The 19,008-nt window shown below is 38.5% G+C and overlaps 1 protein-coding gene across 1 annotated transcript in view; it reads right to left on the bottom strand.

The window, feature by feature from the left end:
- bmpr1ba (bone morphogenetic protein receptor, type IBa) overlaps positions 1 to 19,008 on the bottom strand; it is an 87,685-nt gene that overhangs the window by 28,519 nt on the left and 40,158 nt on the right. Inside the window, 1 exon segment of the mRNA XM_012882333.3 lies at positions 4,550 to 4,961. Within this exon segment, the coding sequence (XP_012737787.2) occupies positions 4,550 to 4,649 (100 nt within the window). The 5' untranslated portion in view covers positions 4,650 to 4,961.

The raw sequence follows: 19,008 nt of genomic DNA on the forward strand, positions 1-19,008 counted from the left end.
AGACCACTGTATGTGCTAAAGAAAGGATCATGTCCAAGGTGTGAATTCATTTAGTACAACTTATACACATTTTCTGCTACTAACAGAATCGCTTACTGTACAGGCTCCAAAGCCTGTACATTAGTGGTTCTAATATAAATCAGTTTCCACCAAGTTAAGAGATGCGTCCTGGCCACAAAAAAAAAAAAGAAACAAATTAGACTGAGGAGTAAAAGCATAATTTTTATAATGCTCTCAAGAACAGTAACACTTAAAAATACTATCCTTTAACAAAAAATATCTGATTCTGAAATTCTGAAGTCACGTTTGTACAAGGACGGTAACTTCTTCCCAAAAACTGAATACGTTCCCAAACATAAATACAACAAGCAGATCTTTTAGAAAAAGTCTAGGAAAAAGATGAAGCATGGACATAATGACACGTTCAGCAATATCAGTAGCCTTGCACAGAACAAAAGAAGCCAATACAAATTGTATTGCTTTAAAACTGAGCATTTATTCCTGCGATGTGCCACAGCCTTTTTAGAAAGCGGTGACAAAAGCAAAGCAACTGGCAGAAGGCTTTGACTGTGAAAACTGATACAGTAGTGGTTATTCCCACCAAGGACAATGAAATGTAAGCTATCACACTCCCTCTTCACTTCCCAGAACTCACATTGAGGGCTACAGCCTTGTGTAGGTGAAACAACACAAAATATGTGCGTGTGCGTAATTTACAAAGTGTGTGAAGTCAGTCCCCACTCTCCTTGTAAACTAATGAATAGAAGGTCCTTTATTTGTTTGCTCCAGAGACAATGACAAAAATGCCAAAGGACAAACTGTGCTCCTCTGAAAGACATAACAGAGGGGCTGTCAGCAGCCTGTCTTCAACCGCAGAACCACTAGCTGACTCTAGAACCTAATTCAGCTCATAGGTAGTCTTAGTTGTTTCATAGTGAGAGTGTGGGAAGAGAAAGCTAAAATATAGAAGTAAAAATGCAACAACAACAAAAAAAAACATGTTTGAAAAAGAATAATTTTACTGCACCTGCTTTAACTACTTTCAATTTATTTATTTTACTTTCTTTCTTTCAGAATAACTTAAATTGGCCTGGTCAGTCTGAGGAAAAATGTGCTTTCCGAGCAATCCATCATGTCAACCACTGAATGATCCCCTTTCCAGATCCGTCAGTCATCTACTGTATGTGTCAATAAATAAGCAGGACTGTTGCAAGCCTGATCTAAATGTTTTTGAATAAATCTCTGACAGCTTTAATCAATTCAACTTTAATAATTAAATAACATCCCAAACCAAAAAATAGTTTTTTAATGTAATGTCAGAACATTTAAATGACCCCCCTCCACAGCTTCATTAGCTATGTTTTACATGTACAAAATTTCACGATAAGACCGTTTATGTGAGCACAAGATCAATTAATCAGATCATGCTCTGAGTTTGTATGCACCTAGCTTTATTCTGAATACAACAGCTGACATACACAATTATCAAATTTCCCTTTAACAAACACAGACGAAAAAGTACTTCCGTCTTTGCTGAACAACTAAAAATAGCAAACAAAGCAGTAGTGTACAAGTTTGTTTGTCTTCTGAGTGCCCAGGCTGGACTTGCACCAGTTTCTAATTATGGTTAAAACATTATCAATAAATAATAATTTTGAGCTCCATTAATGCTTCCAATAGAAAGGTTGTATAGGGAACGCAGAGAGTTTTGCTTCCCGACATAGTGTCTAGCCACTCAAAGTAGAAATGCGTCACGTTGATGTGCGGCACACATGCGCACTCAGGTCAGTTTGCCACATTCAAAAAAAACTCGATCCTGACAAGCGTTTACTTGCATGTTGATCGGATTGTCAATCGCCATAAACCACACGTCTCATTCGCAATACAATTTCATTCTGATTGAGCTTTATCCAACCACAATATTCCTATTGCTGTGTTTACATGACACATTTTTATTCCGATCAGCCCTTCATTCCAATTACGTATGTCCATGTAAATGTAGTTAGTGTCTGACAAGACTTAAATGAGTGAGATTTCTGATAGGTCTGAGATGGAAGGTGGTGGGGGGGGGGGGGTAAATTCAACTAGCCACTGGTATGCCTGTGTCACAGCTTTATGGCGGCTGACTTACATCAATGTTTCTGATTTTCTTGGCTCTAGGGTGTGGTTTGGCAATAACGCTCCCATGCGTTACTGTCAAACATCACTAGCCTGTTCATTAGCCTGGCTAGTGAATTAAAGGCAAAAATTCTGGAACTGCAGTGACTCAGTGCCTCCTACACATCAATTATCTCTAAGATACATCGAACAGAAGGGTGTTCTTATAAATTTCACTTCCTAAAGATGTGTTTAGAAGCTGACTGTACCTTTCACAGACTCCAATAAAACATTGGCACCTTTCATAGCATCTCACTACACTTCATGAATACTACCAAACTGAATTTTTCATGGACACCTATGATGTTACTTTGTCATGAGTTGGGCATCTTTGTCAGTAGGGGAGATTATTAACATGTGGCTGTGCAAAAATTACAGGCAAGTTATGCTGTTTTCTATGTGACTGTGTTGTTGATCTATTAATACAAAATGATTCCTTTTTTTATCTAATGCTTCTAAGATAAAACTATTTGTGTATTTATCGTCCACCAAGCATTATGAGGCACTGTAACTTAAAAAAGTGGATTTGGGGGAAAAAAGATGAGAAAGCAAGATTTAGTGCCGTCTCTGTGGAATTTTGAAGAAACTGAATTAAAGCCTGATGAAACCTTGAATGATTCTTTTGAAACATTCTGAGCATTCTGCCCAAAATTTCCACATATCAAGGACTAAACTGTTTCATGCATGAAAAGGTTGTGCAGCAAGTTTGTAGCTAAATTATATCTCAGAATCTGAAACCAAAACCATGGAACAAGTTTTTTTTTTTTCCCTTAATAAAAACTGAAATGTATATTTTCGCCAGTAAATATAACATCTAATATCAGATGTGCATCACTCCCGGGCTGCTGTTCTGGGACTTTTCAGACCAAACGGACACTGTTATTATGAAAAGCATTCTAAACCTCTGTTTGTGTGTGTCTGTGTAAATTTTCTTAACAACTACTCATCCAAGAGTTGGTTATCGTAGCGTCAAAACAAATTCAGGGAAAAGAGTTGTAACTGCAGAGGATATCCAGCCAGCGACAATGACATGAGAGACAGACAAGAGAGAGGGATGGCATGAGCACCGGACAATCTTAACGCACAGGAGTCTAACGCATGAGCACTCACTGGTGTAAAGTATAAGGGCTCCTGAATTAAACACAATTGAGTCTCTAAACTGAACAGCAATGAAAGAATCACGATCAAAGAGGTAGAGATGTCTTTGAATCCTTTTTTTTGTAATAAAGACCAAAATTATTCATACCCAGACAGATTTAGATTTAAAGTCATTTTCATTTAACCAAGAGGTTTGCTTCGGAAATGAGACATGGATTCATCAAAAAAAAACAATGCCTGGTAAAAAGACAATGGATTTTGACAAAAATGTATCAGTGTTTATTTATATTTTAATTATAGTTTGTCAGAGTTACATGGCGTTACAATTACATGCCAATCAAACCATTCTTGTAACTGCTGACCAGCTTTTTGCAGGTTTCCTATGGTATTTTGATAATTACTTTTGGGGATGAGCTCTATCTGTGGGGTGTTGAGAGGCCTCTTTGCCATCCCCCTAATCTCTACAGGTTCCCAATCAGATCTAAGTCTGAGTCTGCCTGTGCCACTCCAGAATTTTAATATTACTTCCCCTAATAAGAAAATGTTAGTAAAATCAAACCATTCCTTTTAACACTAAATTTGCTAGGTCCGCACATTTTAACAGCATTGAAATGAATCCTCATACAACCTTCTAGAAAAAGAAACAAAGTTTTAAAAGCAAAAAGCCGATCTTTCCTAAATTCATGATGATGTGACAAATCATGAAGATGTATCTGACAAACTCTCCTTACAACACCTCAACTGTCCCACTGTAGATAATAAAACATGCATACATTCAATGGAACAGATGCTGGGAATTGTAACAACTGTCAGTCCATGGCGGAGTATTTTTTGTATGTTCTTTATTGTTAATCGCTGACACCAATGGAACTCCGTAATAAAAAACTTTTTTTTTCTTATATTTTTGTAATATTTTTTTAAATATTTATGTTCAAACAACTGTCATAATATATTTAAACTTATTAGCTATTTATAGAAATATATTCACTGATTAAAGAGTAAAAAAGACAAAAGAAACACATAACTGAAATAAAGGCTGATAAATGCTGATAAACTCATTCTGCTGAAACTTCCTTTTTAAAACTGCTGCTGATTAAATATTGCTCTAGGTGTGCTTGCCCAGTTCACAACTCAAAGTAAACGTAAGCTCAGTTTACACTTTTCTAATACTGTTAAAAGAGCGCATCTAATGAGCTGCAGCAGCGCGACATCCCAGCACAGCCAAGGAAAGATAAAAAAAAAACAGCCCGTGTGTTAAGGGCAGCAGTGAATGAGAAAGTTTACTTTAACTCACCGCTGGCGTGTTGTTGGAGAGAAAATAGTCCAAGCAATAACAGAGGACTCCGGCTCCAGAGACAGAGGCAGCCTCTCGGCGCTTTTCTCTGCCTTGGCATGGTACAAGTCTCCCTCTTCTGCTCCTCACTTTTCCACTGTGCTCTGTTCTTCAGCTCTCTCCAAACGCCAGGCTCCGCCGCTCACACACACTGGCTCCCCGTCTGAGTGAGTGTGTGTAGTATGTGTCAGAGAGGGAGCGTGAGCAAGACAGGGTGGTGGGGGGGGGAGTATCAGGCATGCAAGCCACTGTGTGAGTGTGTGGGTCTGTTGCAAAGTGAGAAAGCCCACACCACACAAAACACACCAGCATTTGCAGCAGCCGTTGGTGCTGATTGTCCTCCAACCTGGTCTGACAGTAGCAGCGAGGCCAGCTGAGAGAGAAAGAGACAGGAGAGAGAGAGAGAGGAAAGCAGTGGGGGTTAACTTCACTCTCCTTGTGGGGAGGGCTGACTTGCTCAGCCACACATACACACTCATATTCACTCACACAGGGATGGAAAGAAAACGGGGGCAGGGAGCAGACATGAGCAAGACGGGGTTTAAGGGGAAAAAAGTTAGGAGGGTATGGAGGGAACTAAAAACAAGCATTGGGATTCGAGGGATTCTGGGGCTTGTTACAACTGTTTGTAACTTCTACCTGCAAGGTGTGAGTTGAGAAAATAATGTTATAATTGATTGCGCAGCGTTTTGGAGCAGTGGCAAGCTGTGAGCGATGGCTTTATTGTAAACACGAGGCTCGTAACTGAGGCTCCTAGACGTTTTGCTTCTTTACTGCAAATGTTGAGCTTTTCTTGTTTTTTTTGTTTTTTTTTTCATGTTCAACTTTTTCCAGGTACATGTTTAAAACCCTCTGCTTTTGTGGGACATTTTGTACCCAAACAAACAACTTGTGATCTAAAAATGCTTTCTGACTTACTCAGAGTCTTGAAAAAGGAAATATGTTCCTACATGTCTACTAAAAATAATGCTCTGTCAGCAGGAGGTTGCGCAGAGTTAATTTGGTTTGATCAGATATCATGACCTACCCTATTTCATAAGTGTCACACACAGGAGGGCATCACAACCACTGTAAATTAAAATAGGCTGGAACATAAAGTCTTCTGAAAAAAATTATTTTGTATTAATTCAGAAAAAAAATGTAAATACTTTATTCATCCAAGAGGGAAATTAAATGTTGCAGTAAATCTAACTTTCTAGATTCCTTCTCAGTTGTTAGAAGTGGTTATAGCTGTGGGCAGGAAGGATCTCACGGAACAGTCTGTATTACAGCAGATTTGAAGAAGCCTCTGACTCTGACTGAAGAGACCCTTTTGTTTTATTACAGTCTCGTGAAGAGGATGCTTTACAACGCAGTCCACAGACCAGTGCAAGAGTTATTTTTTTATCAGTTTGATTCACTTTTTTAATCACTAACACTGATGTGTCCAAGTAGATCACTGACATCAACAGCCATACAGAAGATCTACATTTTCTGCAAATATTGAGGGAACTAAGCTTCCTCAAGATGTACAGTCTGCTTAACCCCTCCTTGTGTATAGCTTTACCTGTTTGTCTTCTCTCCAGTCTCTTGTCTAGGTGAAATATGTATACTCCTCCATAGCTTCCACTTCTCCAATGACAGAAATAGTGTTTTATATATTTGTGTTTCTCCTGAAATCTACAATCATCTCCTTTGTTTTGATCTGTTTAAGATGAGATGATTGTTCCAACACAAAGCAGTCTACTGACTTTCTGAATTCAACTTCTTGTTCACCCAATAACTGCAGAGTCCTGATAGTAAAGTAGACAGGACTACCACTTGTGCTGAATGTCTAAGGTATATAGACTTGAAATGAGTAGGGAAAGTAATGCCTCCTGTGGCGTTTGTGTGCTGCTGACCACCAGGTTTGTCAGGTAGTCATTATTCACGTAGGCTTCCAGTGGTATCTGTTCTAGTACAAATATATATCATGTAATTTAGTGATATCAAAATATACATACACACTTCCTAATTTGTGTGAAATGTGGCCTGATGCCAATCTAGATCTGGGAATCACGTCAAAGCCTAAGCTAAGCTAAGGGCAATATATGCCTCTACGTTTAATGCATTCAACACCAAAGGAAGTTGTCCATAAATAAGGATTGTGCAGAGGTAGGTTGATGCAAACTGTCAGAGTGCTAAGAAATAGTTTATTCCTCAGTTCTACATTTCACATGCAGTGTTTGAGATTCAAATTCAAACTTCATTGAACGGTTCCTCTTGTATTTCCAACTGGGTTTAAAAATTTAACTTCCAAGCACAAAGAGAATGCACCATAACTGTGAAGACAGGGCTCAGGTCCTTTGTGTTGACAGCCACAGGAGTGAGCAGTTGACGAAAAATGTCACCCCTCACCAGCAGCTCAGGAGCTGAAGTAACAATAAAAAGTGTCGACTTAAAATGTGGCAAAACAAAGTGAACATGAAATAGTCTCCTAATGCCACATTGTCAGACAGGGAACACACAACAAAGTATATATATATATATATATATATATATATATATATATATATATATATATATATATATATATATTAGACTATTAGACTTCTACCTTTAGCACATATAACTGTGCTAAAGGTTGAAATTTTTTTCACTGGGAGCAAAGTTTTATTCGTGAACATTTTAAAATTTGTATTGAGAGAGATTTTTTTATTTTATTTTTTTTTAAACCTTGCATAGGACACCTTTTCTCACAGTGGTAAGCTGTTCAGGTGCCTGGCAGAGACACTTTAAAGGAGCTGTTAGAGATTACATCACCCAGGCCAGAGGCTTTTATACTAATAAATAAATGGGCTGAGACACTCTAATAGACCATTTCCTTTCCAGAGCTATCCTCTTGCCTTTAAGGCATTTACTGCTGACATAACTCTGTGTGTCTGTGTGTGTATGTTTCTGCTTTGAACTCTATCCTTTCAGCATCAGAAAATGCATCACAGGTCTGATCTATCACTACATGAAGAGCTGTTTTTTCCCCCCAATTCATTATATATGTAGATATATAAATATGAAACAATATGTATAGATAAATATATATATATATATATATTTTTTTTTGCTTTCCACTTTTTTGGTTTTCATTAGTCACAGAATGGGGATAAGGATGATAATTTCTTTAAAGAGAGAAAGAAAACAAAGGTACTCGATGAGCAGACAGCTACCTTTCCTGTAACAGCTTTAAAAGTTTGTACAAATACCATATTCCATACCCATTGCTGATGTCCAGCAATTTTTCAATGAAATTCTAGCTGTGATTTGAACATAGAGCGAGAAGTAAAATGTAATGTTGCAACAATCGGTTGACAAGAGATTAAAACTGGCCAATTTTCCCTTTTATTGGCTCTGATCAGGTATGAACAGGTCACCTTATTTATGAAGTATAGCACACCTAGGAACTCCCACAATATTCACTCCATACACAAATCAATCAACAGCAAGTACATTAATGCACTTTTTTAACCTAATGGAAACAGGTAAAAGGGAGGTAGCTAGGAGTTGCTTTATAAACAGGGGCAATCTTTTAATTGCTTTATTTTCTGTTGGATTCAGAACTACTACCTCTATCAAAAAACTGCAACGTATTTGTTTCTTTTAATATGTTACCGTCCTTGGAAAGAAAAAAAAAATCATAACTGCTGATAACATACCATCTAAGACTGCGGCTGGGGGTGCTGGGGCTACTGGTCAGTCATAGGCCTTTACTGACGCACACATACACACACATGGAAATAGCTATAAATACACCCCCCTCTGTCTCACCACCAGTACCTGTTTGTTTTTACCCCCTGAGACAGGAAACCTAGGTTGGATGCGCGCGGACTCACTGCTCACTTGGGGAACTAGACTGGGATGCCCCCCCACCCGTGAACCAATCGCACCTACCCAGTTATGCTTAAGATGTGTGTATGTTGCTTTTTGTGCTGAGGGTTTTTTTTTATTTTTATCTTATCTGTGTTCTCCTACTATCCATTGATAAGATAAATGCACTGTTTCCCCCTTCAACCATTTCAATGTATTATTTTCTATATTCTGCAAAAGGCAGCACCTTGAAAAGGACAGCAAGGTCTCAGTGGCCTGTCTACCCATGTTTGTATTTCTTTTGATGGGTTGTACTGAAACGTAATTTCTCCCACGGGGGACAATAAAAGCAATTCAATTCAATTCAATTCAATTCAGTTCAATAATGGCTTAGAATCATAGTCGACAGCTCAGAGCGCAAAGAGAACCTGAATTCATTATTGGTCAGGAAACTCATGTTTGGGCCAACTCTACTTTTAATGTTTAAGCTACATAGACTCTCAACAGTCCTTTTGGAGCAAAGCAGTTCCATAGTTTGATTATATGTCAGGTCTGTAGTTAATTCCCACACACTAAGCTATATTTTTTAGCAGAACAAAAAATCTGAATTGGTCCATATCGCAACTGGCTGGTAAAAAATCTGTATCGGCAAAGAAAAAAAGACATGTTGCATTTATAGTAATTAAAATATGAAGCTAACAACAGTTTCAACTTACTGGTTTCAAATAATAATATCACATGTAAGTAATAGCTTGCCAATTTTGTCAGAAGCTTTATTTTACAATGTTATAAAATTAAAAATGATCTTATTTACTCTTCCTATTAATGGGGACTTGTCACATATTTTGACCATAAAATAAAACACAAAAAACATACTCATCTTCAAATAAACCAATATTTGCCAACCGTTTATCCTGGTAGTGTTTACTTAGTCCTTTTCGAGCCTGAAAAGAGCTTTGCCCCTGGTGTGACCAGCATGAATAAACATTGTTGTGCCATCTCCTGACAGTACTGCGGCACTATCAGAAAGCAAGATGGTGACAATTGATGCAGCTACTGAAAGAGCCAGTAGAGCGTCCTGCAATGCCTAAATGCGTCCTCTACTTGTGGACAGACTGGTCTGACGCGCATTGGGTGGAGCTACCCTGTTTTTTTTTCTCAAATACGGGGAAATATTTACTGTTAAAAGTTTTGATAACTTACTCGAGATCCCAACTGCCTTGCTAATCCTTTTCCAAGTAAGATCCTTTACTGTCTCTGTAGTGATAGCTCGACTGATCATGGAATATAGGATGAGCACATTGTCGCTTTCCTAGCTACTTCCATCCCATTGGAAAATCCCCCACTTTCTGACTGGTTGATGCTCCACGTCCAGCTGCAAAAGTTCACATTTTTCAACTCTAGCATCTGCCACTTCAGACACTCAGATGCTCAAAACACGCTGTTCCCGACGGTTGAAACCGCACCTCTCGACGCTCCTAGAGGCGCGTCCACCATAGACCTTGCATGTAAACCAGATGCCCCTGATGCTCAAAACGTGTTTACTGTGAACGCAGCATTAGGGTTACTTAACATCTTTCTTTTTGCATCTCTCCTGGGCATTGCTGACTCGCTCGGCTCCATTGCTGCTCCTTGTTTACTCATTGCGCATATGTGCAATACCCTACTTCCGGTCACATGGTCTTGTTATGGGAAAAATAGACAAGTGTTTTGTTTACTAACAAATAGAGCAAAAACAAACTATAAAACACAGAAATAAAATATAATAAACCAAAAGGGCACGATAATTTAATCGGAAAACCTTTGCATGCAACCAGAGAGTGCGACTGCCGTAGAAATTCGTAATGTCAGAGTACATGACTAGGCCCCTTTAAGATATTTTACTTGTTAATAGTACATATTTTTAACTGCTTCGTAAAGCGCAAATTTGCCTGCCCTCCCTCAAAGGGGGGAGCCTTTGCTTCTGTCTGTCTTTTCTCCACTCCTCCTCTCACTCCCCCTCTCCAGTGAACCAGAATGTCATTTCAAGCATGTCTAACTGCGGGAAGCCTTTTAAAGACTGTGGCAGCATTTGCCCCCAATAGCTGTGAAACTGTGTGAGTGTGGGTGTTTGTGAGCTTCATGGGGCCAGTCTTCAATACCTTTGAGTAACTGTTTTTGAAGGGGTCACTTCTCAATCTACATATGATATCTTGTCTTCAAGCAAATCAGCACAGACATGCATCACACACATTCACACAAAATGAACACGCACACATGCTTTTCTTCACCAGTCACCCTCATGCTGGGTGCATGATAAATGGCTCACACTGGCACAAGCAAAGGATGAGCAGTAAACCCAAAGGAGAAAACAGACGCAGACAAAAGGCTAGTGACGAGAAAGCTCAAAAGAATGACAGTTGGCTGTACTTGATTGAAGGAATGATGTCTGAAGAACAGATGATAATGAAGCATGGCAACCTTTCGGGAAGAAGTGTTAGAGTTAAGAGAGCACACGAGAGGAGGACGTAAACCAGCAGACTTTGTAAAGCTTCTAATTTAGGCAACAAATGAAGTTGCCTATTTCTGAATCTTCAGCTGGAATGGTTCTCTGTTTCATAGATTAATAGCATTTGAATGGCTTTTGCTCATTCAGACGAAATACCACAGCTGATCCCTGAGGTCAGTCCCTTAGCTGACGTTCCAGTCTGAATCATTTTCAGCATGCTGACAGAATGCAATGAAATATTTCAAACCTCTTTCATTGAAGAGAACATTTTCTATATTTGTGTTTTTAGAAAGTAAATTTTTGTTAACAGGGATGTTAGGACGTTTATCTTTATTCAAGTTTGAAAAACCTATTTGATTGATTTTAATCTGTAGGAGATTTAGTTTACCAGAGGTGAGCCACTAAGAGATGCTGTGGCCAATTACTCATCGCCAATTTGGTACAACTCTAACCCTATGTTCTGTTAAAGAGGTATAAATGAAAACAAAAAACTTTCTGCATACACACATGCAGAAAGTTTGCATTGAAACTTACACACATTGAAAACTTAATAGTTTTCAATGTGTATAAAATGAGAGAAAGCTTAGACAAATCCACGTATCTAATCCACAGATCTGATATACAGTGTGCCTGGGTATAGAAAGCTTAAGTGTACTTTTTACTTTTTTTTTTCTTCAGGTGTGGTTCATGGTTTTCAAATAATAAAATTATGTTTTGGTTTGACCCACTCTGTTCATAGTGGTCGTCATATTATTGTCATTGCGCTTCAGTTTTTCTGGACTTCCTCAGAGAAAAACCTAATTTCTCCATGCCCCTTGGCCAATCACTGGAAAGCAGTGTGTTCACTCAAAACTCCTTTTGAGTCAGCTCAGTTTGACCTTACTCTTCAGCAGGTCTGGAGGAACCCGGGCTGGCCCTGAAAAGCACTTCTCCTGAAACATTCACGTCGGCAGACCCGTGCGGTGCACGGATAGCCTGAGCCGGGGGAACTAATCTGCTGATAGGTTAACAGCATAGGAGTTAAATAGAACTACAACTGTCGATGTATTTTAAAGTACACTTCAAACAAGACATCAGGAACTACTGTTAATTTGGCTTCAAAAGCTTACCTTGACGCACTTTGGTTTTGCTATATATCAAAGCCAGAGTCTTAGAAGAACAAACACTTCATGTTTAAATATGTCTTTTTTTCCCTTTAAAATCACCTGTCATTCATTACTTGTCCATTTGGCTCTACCTTGTAAAAGATTAGAGAGAGAAATTAATAAAGCATCTTTGAGGTCAAAACAATATATGGATAGTTAATTGTCCATATAGCGTGTGTTCCACAGTACAAATAAAAAAGACAAGAGTAGCTCACTTTGTGAAGATTGCAGTTTCTCAATTGAGACAACATGTGGAGTCTGAGAGAAAAAAAAACTTCTGGTGACACTGTTCCATGTGGTTTCAAATGCCTAAAATCTGCAGTAGTTCTGTGAAATTAAAACACTGGCCATCGTCAACAATCGAACTCTAAGCCTCTAACTCAACCCTTAATATTGGATTAAACTTTTCAAGTCACACTGATCTGTATATAATACACAGTCACCAAAATTATACCACTTTATCCTTTTGTGTTTCACTTTTAGAAACCGTTATCCTTTTATTTGATGTGAACTGACTAACTGACCAGGAAGTGATGGGGATACTAGGGGATTAGGTTGGAGAAACACCTCTGTGGCTCAACAATACATCTGCTAATCCCCAGCTATTCACTTCAATTTGTATTTAAACCAACAACTGTTTTAACATGATCTACTTTAAATCTGCCTGTTCACTCTCATACACTGCTGCATAGCAATCCTTTCTGCCTTAATGCCTTGTGGAACACGAGAGACACTGTGTGGGAGTTGAGCTGGTTTCTTCTTTTTCTAAGGTCCATTTCTGCTCTGAAATTCTCCACCCCAGGAAAATCCACGCCGTGGTTTAATGAGGAAAGATTGTTTTTGTTCTGTTGTTCAATTCTTTGCCTCGGCAGGAAAAAGGAGTTTAACATTTACTGGTGGTCAAAGCAGTGGTTCTAAAAATGTCCTAGAGCATGCAAGCTAGTCGGCAAGGAACTGTGGAGAGGGGAAGAAAAATAAAGTCAGAACGGGTCGGGAATGAACAGTGGTGTTAAACACTTTCATCAACATTTGGTCTGGTGCCTGGGGTCTACTAAAACATTTGTAACCCATCAAGACACCTACAACCACTCAGTCAGGGTAACACAGAGTGGGAAGAAAGGCGTGATGATGGAGCAGTGACAGTCTCACCTCTGACCTCCACTGGGATTGTTTCTTTATTGTTCTTTCATTGCTTGAAAAGAATTTCTACCATATGGGCTAAAGAAGGAGGGGCCAGAGTTAGCTGCACAGAAGAATCAGTTGTTGACCATTGGCACTGGGTGGTGAGTGGTAGGTTGAAAACTCGAAAGTCTAATCTTCTTAGAATCAGTGTAAAGTGCAGTACGACTGAAAACACTGTTTGACGATGATACAGTAACTTGAAGGACTGAAGTACTCTTAGTTTTTGCATGATTGCTGCCTTGGGATAATCCGTATAAAACTAGTTGCTGGTAAGTCAGAAAGTGATGAAGTTTTCTTGTATGAAGCAAAAGGCAGATTTTACTCAAATCACAATTAACCAACGCATTTTTTTAGAAAGACTTCACTATATTCTATTTATATTATAACGTTGCTCTAGTTTTCTCCCATTACTAAGCTTCACTTTACGCAGTTTTCAACTTGCATTCATTCTAATCAAAGCTGTTCTACCTATGTTTTTTTTTTTCTTGAACCCTGCTGCTAGATAAGAAGGGGTGTTCCATTTCTAGGGGAAACCAAGGCGTGGTGGTCCTCCAACATTCTAAATGGACCTTTCCTGCTCTGTTTGAAGGATTATGTGACCACTAAACCAAAAGAAATGGGACACCTTACTCTACCAGGCAGCACGAAAAACAGTGGCAATGGGACTTAGGGGATGTGTGATTATTATCTCAAGCCCAAACTATATTCTTCACTTCACAAAATAAAACAGTATTTACTGTAAACTTAAATTTTTCAGTAAGCATAACCCAAATTTTCCCTTTCAAATAAATGTAAATCCTTAAACAAATCAGTTTAGCCATTTTAAAACCTACCTGACACTAAAGGCATAAACTCAGATGCAAGCAGACACACAGGCTCCAAACGGTAGATGCTAAAAGATTTAAACTTAATGGAAGCCTATTGATTGACCGGGAAAAACTTTTACAGCTTGTTATAGTAATTTTAAATCATGTTACTCTATCACTTTACAACGAGCATATAACCACTCACAGGGATGGGTGCAGAGTGAGGTACAGGAAAAACGAAAGTACATCATCAGAAAATTAACCCTTCATGATACCAAAACTGTTTATTGCTTAGGTAATTTTTTTAAATAATGATAGCTATTAGACTTCTGGTTATGGGTATGAGGTAGAAAGTCAAGCTTATCTCTACTCCATTCAAAATCCTGAAGTTTAGGGCTGATTTTAATGACAACACCTTTCAAAACATGTGCACACTACAACTAAGAAGCAAGGTTGCCAAATTATGGTAAGGAGCTGGGAAGAACAGTCACACAAGCACAGTTAGCACACTTTAGGGCTTAGAGCAGAGAACGTAGCGTAAACGTAGAAGCCAACAGTGATACAAAAACTAACATTTGCCCCGACATATGGAGAATACTGAAAATAAGAATGTTGGTGCTAAAGAAGAGATTCTGACATTTAAAGCTTTCTTTAAAAGGACACATAAATCGTTATACCTCAACTAAATCTAGAAAGTTACAAGTGAGACAACAGCTAGAATTTGAAATACAGAAACATTTTTTTATCTAAAGATAGTTTACATGACGGACTCAATTACCTCCCACTTGATAGTTTAAAAACCTAGACTACTAAAGCCCCCACTCAATAAAATCAATAGCAGATTTTGACTGTTACAGTATAACTGACTGATGAGAACATACATGACCCCAATTTAAAGAGGTACAAAAGCAATATCCTGGATGTTTGTAGAAAATTTGTGGAAGGGAACTTTATTTCGTTGTATGCGGGAATGCCCTGATGTGAAAAGGTTCTGTGAGTATATTAAATAAATAACAGAATAATTATTATATAAAAGAAATAATAAATTCTAAAAATGTTCCAATAAATCCAGTTTTATTATTTTAGGATTATACACAAATCATCACATATACACGAAGAGTGATTGCAGAAATTAAGAATAGAGATAAGCCTTTTGCAAGTTAAAAACAAGTCTTGAGTTTTGGGTGAGGCAAATGTTAAAAACTTTCCCTTTAGAAAGAGAGTAGCATATATGTGAAACGTGTATATATCCTTTAGTATGTCAAATGGATAAATATTTGTAAACCGCAAAGAATTATACATAAAAAATGAAGGGGAAAAATAGATTTTATTTTGACCTGGTATTATGCATATCTGAAAATGTATTATTTTGATTGCTAGGTTTGTTTTCTTTAAAGGAGCAATAAGCGATATTTCACCACAAACTTGTGTTTGAGCACTGCCTGTAGACCAAAACAAGATGTGTGACAAGCTGCGCCTCTCCACCTCCACTATAGATGCCACCCGGCCCCTCCTTTCCCCTCACATTTTGATCTGCTGGGGTGTGGTCTCCGCCATGTAGCTTCAAGGCTGCTCGGCTTTAACTGTGGCAACTGTTCACATGCATGTACATGTATGTAAAATTATGTTACGTAAAAGAGACTGGAGACATCAAAACAACATGGAGAGATGCTGTGTGATGTCAGATTATAGTCTATCTGAAGCATTAGCTTTAGTTCCTCACATACCTATTTTTTAGTTATTCCTGTGTAAAATAAGGAAATTACGCATATTGCTCCTTTAACGCATGTGAACACATGCCCATTTCTGACAAGCAAAATGTCAATAAACATATTGTTTAAAAAAGATAGTAAGATTTGTTTTTAAATAAAGTGACATGTAAAGTACTATTTTTCCAGCATTGTTCAGATAGTTCACTAAAAGTACACAAATTGTAAAACATTGATTCAACATAGTTAAGTATGTTGTAAAAGACAAATACACAAAAGCACACGCATTAATTTTGAGTGTGGAAGAAGCCAAATTAATTTACTCCTATAGAAGAGACTCATGGATCACCATTGCTAAAGAAGGAAACAACTGGTCTAATGGGTGGAATGTTAAAAATGGCATGACAAGGTAGAAAAAAGAAAAACAAAGAAAATCCTGAGTGGGAGCTTTCCCACCTGCTCTGTGGGATCTGTCCCTGCCTACTATAGTGATTCATAAATCACATTTTCAAACACTGAGGATCACAGACTGTAGCCACCCACCCACAAGGTTTTTCTCCCTCACAATGACTGCCATCTGTATCTAAATAAAGGTTGCAAATCAAAAATGGAGTTGGTTGCAACTTTAACAAACAGTTTATCTGGCTGCCATGGCTGAGTAGATAATACGTTACTTTTAAGGTATCAGCTAAAAAGATTTAGAAAATAAAAAATATCTCATTAGGTATTCTAGTAATGCATTTGGTTAAACATTAATTCTTATATCTTAATGTTGCAATGTATTTTATTCACTAGGTTGTATGCCTAGTCTACACAAAGACAAATTGTTAATAAACAACAAAAAAAAGAAAAAAAAAGTGCGTTCATACTAGAGGACACAGCACCACTGAAAGCGCTGTAATATGCCGGGTCCTTAAATGGCACAAACACACACACACAATAAACGTACATCTGCATAAAACCCATATAATGTAGACACAGCAAAATTGCATGAATCAGACAAAAAACATTTACAGATGTTCAACGTGACCTTTATGTGGGTTGGCCGTGTTGGCTCATTTGAAGGGAAGATTCCCGAATTGCAGCATCTTTGTCGTTATTTGTGAGAGTAAGCCACATGCGGTTTACAGAGAAAGATGGAGGTATGATGCCATCATTTAAGAAAAGATGCCGCTCGTATGTACACAAAGAAACCAACATCTGGAATTTTCTTCACTCTGGGACCTGGCTTCAACGGTGACCATTTATGGTCTCCCAAAATTCAGAATCCGTGTGTACGTACAGCCAAAATGACAAAATACCATTGCAGGTACAACAGTCTCGGTGACTACTCAGGTGGGTGGCACATACTGGCGCTGCCCCACTGTTCCATCTGTGAGTAGAACAACCCACAAGGCAGCAGCTCAGGAATGACATCACACGCAAAAAAAAAAAAGCCTGTCATTGCAACAGTCAATTAAGGTACATGCCCAATGGTCCCATGAAAAACCAAAATGTGTTCAGAGTTAGCGTGAGCAGCCAGGCTGCTATCGTTTACACCAGAAATCAGCAGTTAGCTTTTGGTAGTGCCGCTGTGCTGCCTCCTACTGAGCGACCCAGTGTTCCCCGCGAGCTGAGAAGGAGAAGGTACAAACCTGTCATCCCATCCATTATCATAGAAAGTGTGAGATCCCTTTCCAACAAAGTGGATGAATTGGCAGCCCTTGCCAGGCATCAGAGAGGTTACAGAGGGAGCTGCTTAATTATCCAGAGTGAGACATGGCTAACCGCACTAGCTCCGGACACCCATATAACCATGGATGGTTTTTATTTACTCCAGAATGTAAGTAAATAAAGGTGAACAGCTAGAAAAGAGAAGGGGGGTCTGGCTGTGTTTGTGAATATTAGATGGTGCAACTCTGGACATGTAACTTTCAAAAAGACATCCTGCAGTAAAGACATTGAGGTGTTAGTTATTAGCATGAGGCCGTATTATCTACCATGGGGATTTACACATTATTGCCATAACAGCATAGGTTCCGCCCTCTGCCAATGCTGAAGCAGTCTGCACTGTCATCGACTCTGTTACCAGCAAACATCAAAATGCAGCATCCACAGGCACGTTTTCTGGTCTCCTGGGATTTTTATTCATGTCTTATGATTTTTGCAGTTATTGGATTGGATTGGGTCCTGGATAATTACAAAGACAACTAGAGGATACTGAGTGACCATGTATATGAAATTTGATGCTTAACTGGGACTTGTGTCAGAGTTGTTGTTTTTTAATATAATCCGTTGGACATAAAAATATGAGAAGCACAAACTAAAATTTGTATCAAAGACAGTAACAACTGCTGTCATGCAAGGGAGCATGACCAAATAACTTACTTAATTCCTGCTGGCAACAGGTCAATAAGCTGAAAAGGAGGCACATGCGTGTCATGAGGCGAACTAATTGAAAGAGTAGTGACGTTGCTGTTGAGCTGTCATTAGAGCAAACGTTTGGAGCAGCAGTTTTTTTAAAAAAAAAAAACACAATTTGGTCGTTACTTATTAGCTATGAAATAAGTAGACACATTTATAAGGGGATGAATGTCTAAATATCAAATCTTGTGAAGGAACATTTTTTTACTTTTAAATAATTGCCAACTTTTTTTGACAGGCCACGAGCACTGATATGCAAACACGGGCTTCTGGTCATTCCAATTAACCATTTTAAACTAACCTCGTTTTGCCCTTAAGTCTGTGGGGCCTCATGCTAATAAAAGAGCTACATGTGTTTCTGCAGCCAATGACTATTTTCTTTTTTTCGGAAGCCAAGAATAGACCAGTCTGGTACAATAGTTCACTTCTGATTACTGAGTGTGACAGTTCTGAAGCCCCAACAAATTATCTGAAAAACTACAGGAAAAGAAAAGATCGTTCCCTGTTCTGGGGCTTGTTTAGGGCCAAACAACTAGGTGACACCCGGGGCTGGAACCTGACCTACACACTGCCTGTGAACCCAACACCTGCATTAACACAAGAACTCACACTGATAGAAACACAGACATCCATCCGCACACAGACGTAGGATGAACAAATTCATTTACACTTCATTGCCCATGACACCAGTTCCTCTAGAGCTGCCAAAGGTCCACAATTTACCAAGCTGATAACACCATCTGGTAAGCAAAACACTGCTGCTTTGTATTTGTTCTCCCTTATAGACTTTACCAAACAATTACAAAGAGAGAGATTATTTTTAACACTACAAAGCAGAGCATGGATCCAGAAAAAAGAATAAGAAAAA

Source organism: Fundulus heteroclitus, chromosome 12, assembly GCF_011125445.2.
Source record: "Fundulus heteroclitus isolate FHET01 chromosome 12, MU-UCD_Fhet_4.1, whole genome shotgun sequence".
NCBI classification, from domain to species: domain Eukaryota; kingdom Metazoa; phylum Chordata; class Actinopteri; order Cyprinodontiformes; family Fundulidae; genus Fundulus; species Fundulus heteroclitus.